The sequence below is a fragment of the Lonchura striata genome, chromosome W (assembly GCF_050655825.1).
Source record: "Lonchura striata isolate lonStrDom1 chromosome W, ASM5065582v1, whole genome shotgun sequence".
In the NCBI taxonomy this organism is placed as follows: Eukaryota; Metazoa; Chordata; class Aves; order Passeriformes; family Estrildidae; genus Lonchura; species Lonchura striata.
This window is the reverse complement of record NC_140743.1, coordinates 11,039,872-11,058,657: the sequence shown is the minus strand read 5'-3', so window position 1 is coordinate 11,058,657 and position 18,786 is coordinate 11,039,872. Positions and strand designations below refer to the sequence as shown.

Genomic DNA, 18,786 nt, shown 5'->3' with positions numbered 1-18,786 from the left:
CAGTTTGCGAGCTGTACGGTTGACTTGTTCCAGAGATAGTAGAAGCTCTAATTGCAGAACAAGTCTCCCTCTGAGAAAAATCGCAGAGACAGAGTTGAAAGGATGCTTGGACTTAAATGTGAAAATAACCCTATCCCTTGTTTTATTTTCAGAGACTATTCCCACCAAGCGTGGACTTTGTGTTTCTGTTATAAGTGACAAAGAAAGTGGTATTGCGAATCAGAACACTGGCTTCGGGATTGCCCACAGTGTGATCCTTTGCACTATTGTGCAAATCACTGTAATTTAAAAATTGGTTTGTGGGAGGGAGCATGGCTGGCTTCCATGTCAGTATTTTTGGGAGCCAGATCTGCCCTCTCAGGCTGGTTTTTCTGGTAGGACTCCTTGATGAAGGAGAGGTAGTTGCAATGCCACCCTTTCCAGAACGCAACGTGTGGCTTACGCTAGCTCAACCTTTAAATTAATCTACGTTGTGCCTATCCATGACCTCCCGCAGTGATCCTTTCCAGACTTGCCTAGTAGCCATGCCTTTAGAGAAAAGTGAATGGGATGCCTTATATATGACAATGCACAGGGATTGTACCACCCCAGGTTGAATTGAGCCAGTGTGGTGGTGCAATGATAAGTATCGTAAAAAGAATATTAGGCCAGCAGGATGGTATTTTACTAACGAGAGAGGATTAGGAGTAAATAAAGTTTCTGACTTTTTTACTCTTTCCCTACAGCCTCAATAATTGGACATTTTTGGATCTACGCAGTCCTTTGCATGCTTCTTTTTAAATTATACTAGTGGACCCTGTGCTGAGAAAAGATTCGGCCTTGATATTTCAAGCACAGGAATTTATGCCAATGCTTCTGCCTGGTGTAATCATACCCTGCCTCAACCGATTTTACCTGGGAGTGCTTCCATTGGATTAATAGACAACATATTTTTGATATGTGGAAACAGAGCCTGGAAAGGAATATCAGGAAGGGCTGTAGGAGGTCCTTGCACTTTTGGGCAACTAACCATATTTCACTCCTTACAGGAAAGCTTACCATCTTTACACAGATTGGTGCAAGCAAAATGTAGCACACACATATATAGCCCAGACTGTGATGATAAAGTCAAATCCTGGAACATTGGAACCCGAGTATTTGCCTCAATTATTCCATCTATAGGCATGGCACACACATTAAAAGCTTTAAATAACCTAGGCTGCTGGCTTGCAAAGCAAACTAATGCTACTAGCTCTGCTTTAACAGGCTTATTAACAGTTGTTGATAGCGTGAGACATGCTATGCTGCAAAATAGATCTGTGATAGATTTTTTACTTTTGGCCCATGGACACGGTTGCGAGGATTTTGAAGGCTTATGCTGCATGAATCTTTCTGACAACTCTTTGTCTATTCATGCTAACATACAGGCCTTTTGAGACAGTGTAGCCAAATTAAGAGTAGTAGATGATAGTGACTGGCTTGGACATATACTTGGGGGATGGGGGCTTACTGGCTGGCTTAAACACTTAGCTAAAACAGGAATTTATATTTTAGCCATATTATTGCTTATTATGATTTGTTTGCCATGTGTTTTGCAATGTGTTCAGAGACTGATAAATCCACAAAAAATTTTACTGGTGGAAAAGAAAGGGGGACATGTAGAAATACAACTAGACAGTTGATCTGGGAGCAGTCTTCAGCTCATGACAGAAGTGGATATGTTAGTATTAGTAGGCCATAAGCCTTGGCAATAGAAAGCAGAACCTTGAAGAAGGAATGCAGAAGTTAACGGTGTGCTTGGTATGATGTGCTTGGTAAGCAGTGTCATGGTTTGGAATGAGAGGAAACTCAGAGAAGTGATGCAAAGCTTTTTGTGTAACTGACAGTCTATTAAACCACTAAGAAGCTAGACACACTTCTGTGAAACACACATGTTAAAAACAAAAAATCCAAGAACTTGCTCTTTCCTTTCTGATCAGTGAAGAAGTAGCGGGCCCCGGCCACCTAAATTTAGGCTGCTGCCAAAAATCTGAGGCTAAGGCAGGGCTTGTCTGAAGCTCCCATTTGATTGGTAACAGTAAGCAATCTTCCTGTCTTTATCTTGACCCATGAACATTCTCATTCTATTTTCTCCCCCTGCCTCACTGAGGAAGGGGAGTAAGCAGGTGGGTGGGAGTTTGGCTCATAGTCAAGGATAATCCACTACAATAAGTTAGTTTAAACTGTGATCAGAAATTCACAAGGGATAAGTACAGTGATAGTTAAGTGGCAGATAGAATCTCCACCTCAAAGTCCTTGAACTGCCAATGATGAGAAACTGGTAAGATGTTATACTTACACTGTGCACTATTTCCTTATGCACCAAGGGTGGAAAAGATAAGAACCAAGAGACTACTGACTGATCTGACACAGAGTCAACATTTTATTCACAAAAATCATCACTACCCATTGACACTGACAGAACATTCAGAAGAACTGCCCTTTTGTAGCTGACCATGGGACTCCCTTCCAAAAGGGTCAATGGTTAACTAATATTTTAGTTAAGAAGAATTTAGAAGACTAATCCACACAGCTCATTTTATCCCTTCCTCAGTTACTGGACTACATCCTGTTCTATCCTGTTGGCTCTTCCCTCCCCTATGTACTTATGAACTGAGTTTAGAATCTCCCCTATGACCTTCAAGTGCCAGTAATTTGTTCCTCTTTTTCTTTTAATGAGGAATGTAAAAGTCATCATAACTAAATCAATAACAAAGTATGCATTATTAATTCATGGTCTGCTGTAACGGCTCATAGTAGTATCAGTATACATTTTTAAACAGTGATTCATATCTCACTTGTTTACTATAAACATGTCTACAGTGATACTTACTGTTCATTTCAAAAATATAAGCAATGAATATCAAATAAAAACAAGTCTATACTAGTGTGTCATTTGCAGAGAAGTCATTGAGCAACACACAAAGTCATCTTGGTTTGGTACAAAATAAAAGCTTTACCAAACAATTCTTAAACAATTAAACTAGGCTAAATCAATATAAAACTCAGTTGGGTGCTCAAGTTAAATGCCTCAAAATCATGTGATTTAGGATCATGACTTAATATGCCCCATAAAAGCCTTTATGCTAAAAAATATACAACCTATTTAGGTATTTAAATAAGTGTATATCAAAACAACAACAAAGACAAATCTAGCCACCCTCAAGTACAAAAGGCAACCCACCTCTGATAGTCTTCCCATCATACACTCCTTTTTCTGAGCGGTTGAAAAAGAACAAGAGAAATTAAATTTTAACTCTACCTGTCTCTAGACAAATAAGCGTTTATCTCTGCCTTGTAAGGAGATAGACAAGACTGAATAATGAAGAGTTGGTGGAAGGAATTAAGAGTAGTTTTACATCAGGTGTTGCATCTGGGAAATAGTTAATACTAATTCAAATGTTAATCCTGGAAGATATTTCTGCCAGAAAAATTGTTTTGGATTTATGCTTGTTGTATATCAGCATTATAGGACTTCATACTCAAAATATAACTAATAGCATTTTAATAAATTTTGCCTTTTCCCAGCTTTTTTTAGAGCTCACCCACCAGAGACACAGCCAGATACAACATCTAGCTGTTAGAAATGAAGGTAAATTTTGTCTAAGCTACTACCTATCTTCTCACATTTACTCATAGGAACATTTAGGTACTACTATCTCAAATTCTAGTAGAGTGAATAATAAATGTGATGAATGTATAGGATAAGCAAGTAACCTTCACACAAATAGTAGCCATACTACAGTACATTGATTATTTTTTTAAAAAGGTAAAAAATAATTTTCAAAAACTAAAGCTGTAATGAATCCTAGAGTACATATGCCAAATTTCTGGCTTGCAATCTCTTGTTTCTGAATTATAAGTTATAGAACTTTATTGACAGATTAATTTGTCTCAGAATAACATTCAAAATGTTTAGAACTGTACCAATGGTGCATTCTTTCCCATTGTCTTCCCAAAATAATTAAAGTCTGATTCTACACACATACACTGTTTGAATACTGCTCCACATTTTTTTCAAAATTACTGGAACAATACAGATACATTCCTAGAATGGTACTGCCAGTTATTGAGAACTACACTTGAGGAAATATTAGGAACTTACTTGTGGGAAGTTCTTTTCTTCATCATGTTCGCAGAGACTCCTGCATGACCTACAATATAAATGATGGAATTATTGAGAAATCAAATCTGTTTATACACAATGTCAAAAAGGTATCTTATAGAAAAGTTCTCTTTTTAAAGTAAAAAAGCTTAAACATGTCATGATGTGATTTACCAATGAGTTTCTACAATGGAAGAAGGTTGAGGAGACAGGCAAGGACTATGTATTCATGAAGTTAAGTGAAGAATTAGGGAGTTACTGATGACAACTGTTACACAAAGCTGAGCTTAACACAAAGGAGACTGAAGGTAGTCTTTATCATAGATAAATGGCTACAACAGTTAAGGGATTAAAATGGCTGTGTATCTGCCCTTGAGTTGATAATATAATCCTGCATTAGTGAAGACAGAATGGGTGGGTGTATACATGGCTCAGCCAAACTCATAAAAACTTAGTATAGAGCCAAAACCAAGTATAAAAAATAAGTAAGTATATACAGTTTAAAAATGGTCCAAGTAAGAGACAGAACATTGAGTAGAGCAATAGGCTTGAGTCCGTTTCAACCCACATATTTCTTCCCAAAATCTGGGGATGCCCAGCATTGTGATGGAGACCAATAATGGCACATTTGTATTGTGATACAACTGTACATTGCAACTGCTATACTCTGCTAAATGTAACTTGTACTTGCACTGTTATTTAAGTAAATTGCTGTATCATTCTGCTAAATGAAAGTTCCATGTAATGTCCAAAAAATAAATTCATGTATTGGGTTTGCATGGCCCGGTTTTCGCAGTGGGGGGTACTACAGGGGTGGCTTCCATGAGAAGCTGCTGGAAGCTTCCCCCATGTCCAACAGAACCAATGCCAGCTGGCTCCAGGATGGATTTGTTGCTGGCTAAGGCTGAGCCAATCAGAAATGGTAGTAACGCCTCTGTGATTACATATTTAAGAAGGAAAAAAAAAATATTGTGCAGTTGTAATTGCAGCCAGAGAAGAGAAGAGTGAGAATATGTGAGATGAACAGTTCTGCAGACACCCAGGTCAGTACGGAAAGAAGGGGCAGGAGGTGCTCCAGGTGCTGGAGCTGATTTCCCTGCAGCCCATAGTGCAGACCATGGTGAAGCAGGCTGTCCCACTGCAGCCCATGGAGGAGTGCCATGCCAGAGTAGGCAAATGCCTGAAAGAAGGCTGTGAAACTGTAGGAAACTTGTGATGGAGCAAGTTTCCTGGTAGGACTTGTGACCCCATGGGGGACCCATGCTGGAGTAGCCTGTTCCCAAAGGATTGCACCCCATGGGAGGGACCCATGATGGAGTGGTTCATGAAGAACTGCAGACCAATGGAAGGACTACCATTGGAGAAGTTTGTGGAGAATTGTCTCGCATGGGCAGGACCACATGCTGGTGCAGGTAAAGGACTCCTCTGCCTGAACAACGGCAGAAGCAACCTGTCATGAACTGACTGAAACCCCCTTCCCTGTCTCTCTGCACCTCTGGCAGGGAAGAGGTAGAGCTGAGGAAGGAGGGAGGGATCGGGGAAAGGTGTTTTTAAGATTTATTTTACTTCTCACTATCCTGCTCTGATTTTGTTTGCAATAAATTCAATTAATATCCCTAAGTTAATTCTGTTTTGCCCATTATAGTAATCAGTGAGTGATCTCTCCTGATCTTTAACCCATGAGCCTTTCACTATATTTTCTTTCTCATGTCCTGTTGCAGAAGAGAGTGACAGAGCAGCTTTGGTAGGTACCTGGCATCCAGCCAAGGTCAACCCACCACAATTAAAAAAACTAACATTAGCATTAAAGCATTAAACCCTCTACACATGGAATATATAAAAGGACACAGTCAGATAGTGTTGGACATATGCATGTTATCAATTAAAAAACCCCTCATATATCTGTAGAAATGTTCAGAATTTAATCTATGGACATTTAAATTCACACCTACAGAGAAATACTTAATTGAAGTTTCTTTACAGATCCAAACAAATTCTTAAACATTATGTGCATGTTCCAAGCATAGCTTTGGCATATGTATTCAGAAAATTAATTTTCATAATAGCAATAGTGTCACAAGAGTTAAGCACTGAAAGTGCAATTAGCCTTAACAGTTTTCATAAATATTTTAATATTTGAATTTTCCTATGGAGAAATAAAAGGACATATATCACATGACAGAAGTGGTAGAATTTAAATAAGACTACATACATTTTGTTTCCAACACTCAAGCTTGTATTGAATCCATGGAAAGATGCGTCTCCAGTTTTAACAACAGGTGGAATTTGAAGTTTTCAAAAATTAAGCCCTCCATGCAAATAGCTACAGCAAAGATGCTATTTGCAATAAAGACCAAGTAAATAGAACTTCCCTTGAACTTGTTTATAAGAACTAACAGCTAGAAATTAAAAGATATCTCAAAAAGTATGAATAGAAACCCAAAAGACTTTTGAGACTTGACTGCACCAAGTGAACAAGCATTTTCACCCTGTCATTAGCCACCCCTTGGTTATATGAGGAAACAAGTTTAAAAACATACTTATTAAAAAAATCTGTTCTCGCAAAGTAAAAAACCACAAACACACAGATTTCATGTTTTCCATTACTGGTTGATGAGAAAAAGTAAGATTTAACTAAATCAGTTCAAGTAGTTAAAGCAGTATAAAAAGCATATTCACATATTTAGCAGGATGGTCCAACACAAAACTTGTTTTCTGTCCTCTGCTCAGAGACTCTGAATCTTACTATACAGTGCAACACATTTAGCCTTCCAAAACAAAAGTAGCCCTAAAGATACACAGAAGGAAGATCTATTACAGAAGTTCCAAAAAATGCAAAGGAGAAGCTATGCACTCTACTCAGAATGAGTGTTTGCCCTGGTCAGTAACTGTTCACCTTAGGCACCTCTTATTATTGATAAAACTCAAGTTCTACAGCCAGATGTCTTTTTTTCTCTCAAATTCACTTACATGCAAAATTACTTGACTATTCATACATAGTCTTCATTAATTAAATTACATGTACCAAACTAACAAATATTTACAACACTGAACTGAGAGTTTGAGAGTACACTACCCCATTTTGCTGCCAGATAAAAATGAGCTTGGTGGGTCCTGACTGATTTCAAGAACTTGCTTGTTTGTATACCTAGCTCTAGAGAAAAACCAACTGAGCAAACTGAGTACTGCTCAGTTTCTTGTGTTGGCAGCTTAAGGTAGTATCCAGTTTAATAAAAAGTTATGGCACTTAGATGAAGAATGTGAATATAACCTACTTACAAGAAGAGATGATAACAAGGTACATGAAGAACTTGAGCACAAGAAAGACATGGACCTGTTAAAATGAGCCCAGAGGAAGGGCACAAAAACAATGTTCAAATGCCTCAAACACTGACAGCCTTGGGGCATCAACTGCCTCTCTAGGAAGCCTGTTCTAGAGTTTGATCACCGTCTCAGTAAAGAAATGCTTCCTAAGTTCAAGTCTAAACCTCCCCTGATGCAGCTTTGAACCATTCCTACATGTCCTGTCACTGTATAAGGCAGAGAAGAGCTCAGCACTTCCCTTTCCAGTTCCCCTACTCAGGAAGCTGTAGAGAGCAATGAGATCACAGTTTAGCCTTTTTTCTTCCAAGCTAGATAAGCCCAAAGTCCTTTGCCATTCCTCATAGGACATTCCTTCCATTCCTGTCAACAGCACTGTTGCCCTCCTCTGGGGGCAGCTCAAGAACCTTCACATCTTTTTTTAATTGGAGGCCAAGAAGTGCACACAATACTCAAGGTGAGGCTGCACTAATGCTAAATACAGAAGGATAAGCCCATGATTCCAGGTTGGAGCAGCCTGTCTTTGGAGGTCTGCACCCCAAGCAAGAGTGACCTATGCCACAGCAGTTTTGGAAGGACTGTTTGCCCATGGGGGGAATTCACATTGCAGTAGTTTTGGGAGGACTGCTGCTCATGAGATTGAAACCACATTGGAGAAGCTCATGGAGAACTGTCTCCCATGGGAGGGACCCCACAGCATAGCAGGGGAATGACTTCTGTCCATGAGCAGTAGAAGATCTCGGGTGACGAACTGACCAAAACCCCCATGCCCAGTCTTCCTGCACTGTTGGTGGGAAGGAGGGAGGGGTTGGGGGAGAAAGGTGTTTTTAAGGGCTTATTTTACTTCTCATTATCCTCCTCTATGTTAGTTATAAATTCACTTTGTACTTCTAAGTTGAGTCTGTTTTGTCCTTGGAGTGTTTTCTCCTGGTCCTCATCTCAACTCATGAAGCTTTCATTAATTTTTTTTTCCTTTCCTCTGCCCAGCTGTAGCAGGGGAGGGCGAGTGAGTGGCTATTGTGGGAGCCTGGTGTTTGGCCAGTGTCAAACCATGACAAGTGGTAAAGCTCATTAGAAAAAATTCACAATAGAAATGCCTTTCTGGTTTTGTTTTTCCTACAGGAATAGGAATATTAAACTTCTGATGTGTTAGGATTTATTTCATTCTGTATATTTTACTTTTCTCCCCTGAGTATTAAAGGGAGAAATAAACTCTCACAGCATAAGTTAGACATAAACCTTATCTTAGACTAAGGCAACAAATCAACTGTGCAGAAGACTTGTAAAATTCCAAATAGCTTGTACAGTTTCTTTACAAAAAATTTTATCAGTAAATACATGATGTTGTAAGGATTACTATGTCTTAATGACTTAAAACATTTGAGAGCAAATAAAAATATTTTAATACATTAATGTTTAACATATATATTAAAATAATATAATTATTTGAGTTGGAAGGGACCTTTGAGATCATCTAGTTCCAACCCTCCTGCCATGGGCAGAGACACCTTCACATCCAACCTGGCCTTGAACACTTCCAGGGATGGGGCATCCACAACTTCTCTGGGCAGCCTGCTCCGGTGTCTCACCACCCTCAAAGTAAAGAATTTTTTTCTAACCAAATCTAAACCTACCTTCTTTCAGTTTAAAGCCATTCCCCCTTGTCCTATCACTCCATGCTCTTGTGAAAAGTCCCTCTCTGGCTTGCTTGTAGGCCCCCTTTAGGTACTGGAAGGCTGCTATAAGGTCTCCCTGAAGCCTTCTCTTCTCTATATTGAACAACCCCAACTCTCTCAGCCTGTTGTCCTAGGAGAGATGTTCCATCCCTCTGATCATCTTTGTGGCCCTCCTCTGGACTCGCTCTAGTTGGTCCATGTCCTTCTTATGTTCAGGGTCCAAGATCTGAAAGTAGTACTACAGGTAGGGTCTCACCAGAATGGAGTAGAGGGGGATAATCACCTCCCTCAACTTACTGGCTACACTTCTTTTGATGCAGCCCAGGATACAATTGGCTTTCTGGGCTGGAAGCACACATTGATGGCTCATGTCAAGCTCCTTATCCATTAACACCTCCATGTCCTTCTGCTCAGGGCTGCTCTCAATCCATTTTCCATCTAGCAAGTATTTGTGCTTGGGATTGCCCCAGCCCAGGTGCAGGACCTTGCACATGGCTTTGTTGAACTTCATGAGGTTCGCAGAGATCCACTTCTCAAATCTGTCAAGGTCCCTCTGGATGGCATCCTTTCACTCCAGCGTGTCAACCACAGTACACAGCTTGATGTTGTTGGCAAACTTGCTGAGGATGGACTTGATTCCACTGTCCATGTCACTGAAAAAGATGGTAAAAAACAGTGCTGGTCCCAATACTGACCCCTGAAGAACACCACTTGTCATTAATCTCCACTTGGACATTGAGCTGTTGACCACAAGTCTGAGAGTGACCTTCCAGCCAATCCCTTATCCACTCACTGGTCCACCCATCAAATTCACATCTCTCCAGTTTAGAGACCAGGATGTCAAATGCTTTGCACAAGTCCAGGTAGGTGATGTCAGTCGCTCTTCCCTCATCCACCACCTCTGTAATCCTGTCATCGAAGGCCACCAAATGCGTCCGGCACGATTAGCTGATGATGTTGATAGTCACCTTTACCAGAGAGCGCCAAACATAACAAGCAAAGCAGAAACTTTGTTTACACAAATAATCCTGAAATGTCTAGTATCACCTAAATGGCTGCTGACAGAAGCATAATTGGCATTAGTCATTCACTGTCAAGTGTTCAATTCAAAGGAAGACATTTAAAAATTTGCCAACAATTTCAAGGGCAATTGTGGTGGTTTGACCTTGGCTGAATGTCAGGTGCCCACCAAAGCCACTTTCTCACTTCCCTCCTCAGTTGGAAAGACGAGAGAAAATACAGTGAAAGGTTCATAAGTTGAGATAAGGACAGGGAGAGATCATTCACCGATTGCCATCACAGGCAAAAAAGACTCAACTTGGGGATATTAATTGCATTTATTACCAATCAAATCAGAGAAAGATAATGATAAGTAAAACCAAATCTTAAAAACATTTTCCCCCACTCCTCCCTCCTTCCCAGGCTTAACTTTATTCTTGATTATCTACCTCCTTCCCCCCAGAGGTTCAGGGAGACAGGGATTGGGGATGAGGGTCAGTTCATCACATGTTGTTTCTCCTGCTCCCCCCTCAGGGAGAGTAGTCCTACCCCTTCTTCACTGTGGGGTCCCTCCCATAGGAGCCAGTTCTCCACAAACATCTCCCACAGGTTGCAGTTCTTCACGAACTGCTCCAGCATGGGTCCCTTCCATGGGGTGCAGTCCTTCAGGAACAGGCTGCTCCAGCACGGGCTTCTCACAGGTTCACAGCCTTCTTTCAGGCAGTGGGTCTCCTCCATGGGCTGCAGGTGGATCTCTGCACCCCCTGGGGCCTCCATGGGCTGCAGAGGGACAGTCTGGCATCACTATGGTCTTCACCATAGGATGCAGAGCAATCCCAGCTCTGGCACCTGGAGCATGTCCTCCCTCTCCATCTGCATTGACCTTGGTATCTGCAGAGTTGTTCCTCTCCCATTTTCTCCTCTCTTCTCTGGCCACAATTACTTCTGTGTAATAACATTTTTTGCCTTCTTAAATATATTACTCCAGACGCATTGCTACCATTGCTGATTGGCTCAACATTGGCCAGTGGTGGGTCTGTCTTGGAGCCACCTGGCATTGGCTCTGCCAGACATAAGGTAAAGCTTCCAGCAGCATCTCACAGAAGCCACCCCTGTAGCTCCCCACTACCAAAACCTGGCCATGAAAACCCAGTATAGTAATACATTCAGATAAATATTTCAAGTGAAAAATTAGTGTGCCAAGTATTTTGGGATTGATATGTATGATTATAATTTGCGCCAATGAAATGTTATATTGAATTAAGGAGGTATGATCTGATATATGAAATGTTTAGTTAGTATAAAAATACACACGCCAGTGCTGCTGCCTGCCATCTCCCCCCCCCCCCCATATTCAGTTTCACCAAAGCTGGTTCTCGAGGAGATGGGCTGTCCCAGGAGGCAATACTAGAACATCTGGAAGTTGATCATCCTGGTAAATTACTCAAGATTTGGATTGCTGGAGACCTCCAGGCTGATACATCTGAATGCCACAGTTCCCGTAACCTCATCAGCGAGATTGTCCACACCTGGACCTGGATTGTTCAATCTCAGCCCGGAGAAAAGAACTTTATGAATATGTGGGACTCTGAATAGAAAGAAAAGGTGGATGGTTGAAATCCTCACCTCAGGCTGAAAATTTCCTATAAGAACTGCAGGGTGCAAGAGGGTGGTGTGGGTGTCCAGGGGAACCTCTGCTGAGAGGCATCCTTTCTGTCACTCACCCAGCGCTGAACCCGGGCTCAGCACTGTCCTTTTTCCTTGTGGCTGGCTAGATAGAATTTGATCTTAAAAAAATTTTCTATTATTTCATTTTTAATTTGGCTGAATCAATTTTTATTTATAACAGGGTCAAGCTTGGTTTGGTCTCAAGCAATAATGTGACTTCAAAGATGTTAACAGTAATTAGAAAACAATAATGGATAGTTATCAGATTCTATATACCATGAATGTTATTGAATGGATTTAAATTCATATCCTTTACCTTGTCCTGACTATGGAATGACAAGTGCTACTGTTTCAACTTGCACATTCCATGAAATTCCATGTTTTAGACATAATTCAAAATAAACAGTGTTGATATAATTTGCCATGAATATAAAATCACAAGTTAATACTGAAGATCAGAAAGAAAAAAAAAACAAAAAACAAACACACAAAGTGCTTTGTTTTATGCTTCTTTATAATAAGCAGAAGTCTCAAACTTGGATAGATCTGAGGAAGAAGAAAATATATATGGCTCAATCTCTCATAACTAAAAACCTAAATATTTTCAATAATAAAAAGTCAAGAACAAAAGAATTAAGCATTTAATTGCCAGTTGGCCTTTGCTTTGAGCCTGGATTAATTCTACTTAATGTATCCTTAAAATACTGTTAAATTCAATAGCAAAACTAGGAGCCATGTTTCTAAATGCTTCTACCTTACAAAGAAAGTAAAAGGGTAAGACAACACAGAAATAAAATAAACATTCTTTGAGGGTCTGGACTGTAGAGAAAGTGCACACATTTCAACTGGAGCAGGTAGGAGGAGAGAAAAGGAAGATGGATGGGAGAAAGCTACTAGAAATGCTTTTAATTGTCATCATATCAGATGGTACTCTCCATTCAGTCTATCAAAATTAGATGAACTCTTCAAAACAAATCACAGCTGCTTATTTCTCAGAATATCCTGTCTTTATGGCAGGCAGCAAAAGCTGGACATTTAAAAATTATATTTCAATATCTGCTGTGGAAACACCATGCAATCACATGAGAATTAATCTTGATTTGATGTCTTTCAGAATTACTTTGAATGACCTGAAAATTTCAGAGATGTGTTTATTTACACCTAATATTGCCTGCCCAAAGTCAACGCTAAGAGTTTGGGAAACCAGACCAGGAGAAGAGTGGTCAAATGAATTCCTGACTCTCCCAAAAGATTTCATTGTATCTTAAAGTAGTCGAATCTGGGTGTGGAATCTCTTCATAATTCCTAAGGACAGTACTGGTAACAGCTAGGAAGGACTGTAAAGGATGATGTATTACATTTGTACAGCATAAAACAAGCAATCACTAGGCTCAAAAAGTTGAAATATAAATGCAAACACAAGGTGTCATGGTTTAGGAATGGTATTCCCCAATTTAGTGTTCCCACCAAAAACACCCTAGACCACGTTCCACTGGCTCACTTCTCTCCCCTCCCCCCATGATGGAATGGACTGATCTACTGAAACTATATCCTGGGAGTCCGCTCTATATTTTAACAAAATTACTGATACTGTAGACACATGCTCTACTGTTGTGAAAAAATAAGAAACAAGTTTGTTTTTCCTTTGTTTCTCCATTTTGGGTGTTATCCTTTATTTCTCAAGATGGAACTATTAATTCTGTTTCCCAGTAGAGGTAAACTTCAAAAACCTGGATACTTTTGTTATGTGTAGTAGATATAATTCGTGCCATTTCTAGTATGATATATGTGATATTGAATATTTGTTAGAGTATACACGTTTGTATTAGGAGTCCCCCCCCACCCTTTCACGAAACCTGGTGTATATTAGAACCCGATTTACAAGTAAAAGGATGTGGCTCGGCCAGGAGATGGGCCATATCTGGAGAGATACGGGAACCCCAGGTGCTGATCATCGCGTGAATGACCCGAGATGGACAGATACATGTGAATGCAGCATTCCTGTAAATTTAATCAAGAGATTCAACAACTCCAGTCACTGAATTGTTTTTCTTCATCACCAAAAAAAGAAAATCTTAGTAACCTATGAACTCTGAATGGAAGAAAAGACTGACTGCCAAAATCTTAGCCCCAGGCGGAATTTTCCCTATAAAAACCACTTGTGCCAGGATGGAGGTGTGTGGGCATAGGGGAAAACCTCTGCTGAGGCTGACCTCTTTGTTGCACACCCAGGGCCAACCCCGGGCTCGGCTCTGTTCTTTCCTTGTGGCTGGCTAGATAGAATTTGATTGCAAAATAAATATTTTATTTTTTCATTTTAATTTGGCTGGACAAATTTTCATTTATAACACTTCAGTCGAATATATTTTTCTCATCTTTTAAACCTACTTTACAGCAAATGAAGGCCTTTTGTTTTGGTAAGATTTGATTAGTGAGAGATGCCTCTGACCGAGTAGCAAATGAGACCATATGCAATATGGATTTCATTTTACAATAAATGTGAGGTAGAGAGATAGAAAGAAATAGAAAAGAGTAAAGGGTGGAGAGAGAGAGAAATCAAGCAGAAGACAGTCACCACCCATGAATACAGCGGCATCCCATTGGTCCTTCTTCACCCCGGGCTTCTCAGTGGTGGGGGTCCTGGAGTCATTCTTCTGAGGGTACCACCTTTATACAGTCCAAGTTCCAAGTATCACAGAGTCATCGCAGATGCTGTTCCCATAACTTGGGGTGATATGTGTATGAGCAGTTGCCCACTTTTCCACAGTGGGAATTATTGTCTGGATGCATTAACCAGGATGTGCTAACCAGATCTTGCCTCACCAGGTCTGGAATTAGTGCCTTCCTGTTGCAAATTCCTCCCTTTTGTGCTTAAGTCAAGTTCCCACTGTGGTGGCTTATCTTATAGCAAGTTCCTTCTGTGGCCTTGTGTTGTGGTTTAGGAATGGTGGTCCCCAATTCAGTGCCCCCACCAAGTCTCCAAACCACACACTGTTCTCTCTTTCTCCCCTGTTTTCACCTCCTCCTCCCCACTGTGGATGGCTGGAGAGGAGAGCTGGAGGCACAAAAGGCAAAAATCATGGGTTGAGATAAGAACAATTTACTGGAAACAGCAATAAGATAAGAAAATGAACAGTAACAGCAACAATATTAATAACAGAATGTACAAGAAATGATTCACATGGAAAAACTCCATGATAACAGACAATACTGGAAGGCTCCCTCAGCCATATTTTCTCTTTTGAAAGGAGCCCCTTCTCCCCATAAAAGAGCCCTTTCCCCTGCTCCCAGCAATGACATGAGGTGATATAGAATAACCTACATACCCCAGTCATGCTCCCTCCTGGTACTGAAAAAAATTAACTCTGGCCTGGCTGGAACCAGGACACCTTGACAGTGTTTGAGACAGGCAATTGTGCTCCTTGCACCTTTGTAGGCAGACAGGCAGGACAGAGGAAAACTAGATTTTTCAAAGCCACCACTTCTAAGTCTTTACTACTGATTTGGATTTCTAATTCCAGCTTCTTGTCTCTTAACCTAGTTGTGCTTTTGATAATTTTTTTCTCCCAGTTGTTTTTTTAAAAAATTATTTTAATAAAATACAATGAACTATAATATTTTAATTTATATCACATTCAAAGGTCTTTCAGCAAGAAAAGAGCAAGAGAGTCCCTGCCTCGTGCTGTCTCACAGGAATCAGCATTTCAGTAGCATTGCAGCCATTCTACAAAAGTTTAAAGCTACTGAATGGGGCTTGGGTCTGCAACTGCCAGGAAGTTTCTTCCAGTGCTTCAGCAGCATTGAAGCCTTTTGGACAAAAATAGTTTTTTCCAGGTTTTCTTTTTCCCTGCTCCTGTTGTTGTTTGGGGGCAGGGTGGGAGTTCTGGAACTTCAGAGGCTTGGTTGCTGTGTTGTTTTCCTTTGTTCTCTCTCTTGGCTGCATGGTCTGAAGAAGAGGGCATCTCTGCCATCTTGTCTTTGTCCTCTGGGCCACATGGACTACCATGGTGGCCGCCATCTTGGGAAAAGAGAGCTTCTCCACCATCTTGTCTTTGTCCTCTGGGCCACTAGGCTGTCCAGGTGGTGGCCATATTGTTTTCTTTTTTCTCGGGGAGAGGGCTATGTAACTCAGCACCTTTGTATCTAGTGGTTATTGCTGTTTTCTTGGTTATTGCCATTTTTCTTTTAGTAAACGGTTATTTTTTCACTTATCTCTGTGAAAAATGCATATTTTACTATTGGCTTTTTGCAAATATTAAAATGAATATTATATATGTAATGTTAGAAAGTTATGCTGTATTAATTCTCTTAAGTAGTGTGTTAAATATAGTTTTAGGTTACAACATAATGTTAAAATAGAAACTATGCAATGTAAGATATTTTGTACTAGCTCAAGAAAAGGGATAAGATAATCAAGAAACTATTCGCACAGAGATAACAGTGACAGGGCACATAAAGAGTTACTGACTCATCCGAAAAGACAAACATTCTTCCACTTTCTCTCCACCTTTATGGAACCACCAGGACTAAGGGGAGGAAGTTGACAAAAACCAGAAAAATTCTTAATTTGCAAGGAATTTATGCATCATGTATGAGATATATGAATATGCAACAGGCTCTTGCTTTTAAGGTTATTCCTTTGTTCACAAAGCATGTTTTTGGCAGCTTAGTGCCCAAAAACATCTGGACATCTGTAATTCTTTGCTTTTTATTGTCTCGTAGTGTCCTAATCCTCATTGAACAAATTTTTATTACTCTAATTTTATTGCTGTTTTTATAACTATTTTATTACTAATAAACTTTTAAGATTTTAAAAAACAAGTGATTGGTGTTTTTCACCTCTTCATATTTGTCTCTTCTTATTGTTGAAAGGGGAGTGGTTAAAACTAAGAGGAGATAACATTTCATAGTCTGCACTCCATAAAATTGTCTTAAACTAAGACAGGTTGGTTTTGAAGTCTCCTAATAATGAGTACCTGGTACACTTTCCTAATCTACACCTGAAATTAGGAAACATGCAGCAAATAATTCCATCACCACCTATGTTTGTCTTTCTCTTGCAACATGAGAAAGAGAGAAGGCCTTGACACTATGTAAGCACCATTCAGCAGTAACATCAATGTTATCAACACTGTTTTCAGAACAAATCCAAAACATAGCACCATGCCAGTTACTGCAAAGAAATTTAAATCAATCCCAGCCAAAACCAATACAACTTCATAATTGTAATTCTGTAAAGCTTAAATTTATGTATGTCCTTTCAATTCCACAATTCCAATAATTCTTATCTTAAAAAAAACCCCAACAACCATCAACTGTCTCAATCAAAAGCTAACAGTAACAGTTTCATAAAACCACAAGTACATAAGAAAAATCTGTAAGGACACTTTTTTACCCACTAAAAAACAACAACACTCAAATTCAGTAACACCTCACCTGCATCAGCTCTGGACCGCTGACCTGGTGATTTTCCAAATGGGGTCTTCATTCATCTGTGTTTAAGTGAGCAGCAGAGCTGCTAGACTAGGGTCAAAATCCAGTTCTTCCCAACTCCTCAAATATCTTCTTATTCTCGTAATTCAACAGCTACTTATTAATATGCCATCCAATCATCAATTCATTCTTCCTCAAATATAGGAGAAGCACTTTCAGTTATATCACTCTGAAAAACAAATCAGAAAATATAGTCTGATTTGAGACTTGATTAAAATAAACAATAAAGTGAAACAAAATATTTTTTCTTTCATGTTCAATGAGAAGTCTCTTCATATTCTGTTATTCTGGATGCGTTCCATATTATGCACTAAGTTTCAGAACTCCTATACTACATTTGAAAATTATAATGAAAACACCAGTAGAGAGAGCATGAAAGCATATGATTCTCACCCTCCCCAAGTCACAAAGCGGCTATTCCTGTTTCAAAAACCCCCATATTTCCTCTGAAAGTTTCTAGAATAGTTTTTAGCTTAGTCTGTACCACCCTTATGCTTACATAGATGCTTACTGTAGGAGATGCAAGGCATGGAAGTTAAACATTCTTGTCTGCATTACAGCATCCATCTGTCAATAGACTTGAACCAAAAAAAAAAGCCAAGTGGGATTTTTCCACCTTCTGTGGAAAAAAACCCCACAAACAATGTGTGGCATGGTGTGGCAGTTTGCATGGCAGATTATGAAGAAGGGTGTGCAGGGAGAGCACTGAGGCTCTGCGGCTGGAGTAGTTAGCTGAGTTGATGGCCATCGCCCTTGCCAAGGGAGCTCAGATATGGTTTCCACTCGGACAGAATCTGTTTCCTCTGTGTGCACCAGAAAGGATGTGGCAACCCAGATGGAGCATTCACAAAAACACACAGCCATCCAGGTCTTAGGCTGCAAGGAGTGCCAGAGTCTGGCACTGCTCTCAGAGGGCAACAGAGAAAACAAATGTGTGAGGTGCAATCAGGTCAACAATCTGCTCAGCCCAGTGGCAGAGCTGAGAGAAGTAGAAAGGCTAAGAAGTATCAGGGACTCTGAGGAGATTGACCAGTGGAGTGGGACTCTAACATGCCTTAGACAAATGACTCGCCATATACTTCACAAGAAGCAATAGATATCCTACCCTCTGTCCAACAGGAAGAAGGAGGGGACTGTAGAAATGGGGGGGTGTAGAAATGGGTTTCTACTCAGGGTGGCAGGCAAATACCCTCCTAACCTACTTCACCTTCCCAGATGCCCTTATACAATATTTATGAACCTTGGAATCTGAGGACCAGGGAAATGAGAATGTGGGTGAAAGTCCATCCAGGCTGGAGGGGTTACCTAGGGCAGGGCAGCCTACCCACTGCATCATAATCTTCTCAGTTAAGAAAAAAAGAAGGGTTGTAGTAGTAAAGAAGTAGTAGTCATTGGTTGTTGCGGAAGATAGATAAATATGATTATCCATAAATAATACAGCCAGGATGAGAAGAGTTCTCCCAGCTAGCCGGACAACGCCCCTGCCTACGGATGGGTCCTGGGGTC

The 18,786-nt window shown here is 40.2% G+C and overlaps 1 protein-coding gene and 1 long non-coding RNA gene across 6 annotated transcripts in view; both read right to left on the bottom strand.

Annotated features, from left to right (window-relative positions):
• Positions 1-18,786, bottom strand: part of LOC146763044 (spindlin-Z-like) — a 159,278-nt gene that overhangs the window by 20,615 nt on the left and 119,877 nt on the right. For 3 of the 5 annotated variants that reach the window (XM_085571197.1, XM_085571198.1, XM_085571199.1), the window contains exons 2-3: positions 17,224-17,449; positions 4,124-4,172 (exon numbers count right to left, since the gene is read on the bottom strand). In XM_085571197.1, the coding sequence (XP_085427323.1) occupies positions 4,124-4,172; positions 17,224-17,275 (101 nt within the window). In that variant the 5' untranslated portion in view covers positions 17,276-17,449. Of the gene's footprint in view, positions 1-4,123; positions 4,173-9,417; positions 9,774-14,365; positions 14,843-17,223; positions 17,450-18,786 lie in introns of those variants that run through there. The other 2 variants (XM_085571200.1, XM_085571196.1) reach the window with 2 other exon arrangements.
• LOC146763045 (uncharacterized) overlaps positions 1-18,786 on the bottom strand; it is a 107,309-nt gene that overhangs the window by 55,415 nt on the left and 33,108 nt on the right. The gene's annotated exons all lie outside the window — the stretch shown is intronic.